We start from the raw sequence: 920 nt of genomic DNA, 5'->3' as shown, positions 1-920 counted from the left end.
ATATATATATATATAAAGGTGCTTTGTACCTTTTTTCTCTATCTTCCCCCTCCTCCACCCATTCACTGCACATTTTGAGCAAATGCTGTTACCACCTACAGGAGCTTTTGAAGTCCTTCTTTTTCATCCTCCGCCTCATCATTGTCCCACGTGGGCTGGTGGAGTAGAGGCTGCGAGGTAAGGTCCCCATGTTGAGGGAACTCAGGCTGTATGCACTCATGGAGGTAGGAGAGAAGGATGAAGACACCAAAGCTGCTGTAAGAAATCAAACACTTGGGATACAGCACTCAGTCTTCACGGAAGAGTGCGGCACATGCCTGTAACTCATCAAGGAATCAAACAATGTGTATGATGCACAGGAATGGGTTGTGCATTTCCAATAACACAGACATTAAACCCCAAAGGTAACCCTAGGCAAAAGTATAGCCAGCGTTTTATGAAAATACCTGCTGGAAGCTAACAAAGATATTGTAGTGCAGTCATAGTATACAACTTATTTTAGGTGAGGCATGTTAAATTAAAATTGTCAACACATATCCATAAACAATATGTCTAGATACACTGATTTTAGAAATGCCTTTTTGTAGCAGGTAATTTCTGACAAAAGATTTGTAAGCAATGCTTTGCATTCAAAAATCATGCTTTATATACACTACTCAAATGTAACAGTCTACTCGTATAGCAGAAGAGCTGATTCACTCAGAATTTTCAAGTCTTTTCCGGTCTACAAAGGTTGCCTTGTTACAGAAAGAAAAAGGCATAAAATGTCAGAAATAACCTTGGCATGGCTATGAAAAAGTGTAGCATCCATAAAACTGAAAAGGTTTTAGTGCCTGAAATGGGAAATGTATAAGTGAAAGATGAGGGGAGGAAGGGGAGGGAGGAGAAGGAAGAAGAAGAAGAGGAGATAAAATGTCAGC

General features: G+C 40.1%; 1 protein-coding gene across 1 annotated transcript in view; it reads right to left on the bottom strand.

Moving 5' to 3' along the window:
• Positions 1-99: 99 nt before the first annotated feature.
• Positions 100-920, bottom strand: part of LOC103769255 (glutamate receptor-interacting protein 1) — a gene marked incomplete at both ends in the record, with an annotated part of 38,683 nt that continues 37,862 nt past the window's right edge. The window contains one exon of the mRNA XM_008936438.1: positions 100-255. Within this exon, the coding sequence (XP_008934686.1) occupies positions 100-255 (156 nt within the window). The remainder of the gene's footprint in view (positions 256-920) is intronic.

This window comes from Merops nubicus, unplaced genomic scaffold (assembly GCF_000691845.1).
Source record: "Merops nubicus isolate BGI_N331 unplaced genomic scaffold, ASM69184v1 scaffold7010, whole genome shotgun sequence".
Classification (NCBI taxonomy): domain Eukaryota; kingdom Metazoa; phylum Chordata; class Aves; order Coraciiformes; family Meropidae; genus Merops; species Merops nubicus.
Note: the sequence above shows the minus strand (reverse complement) of the source record. Positions and strands in the feature narration are given on the sequence as shown.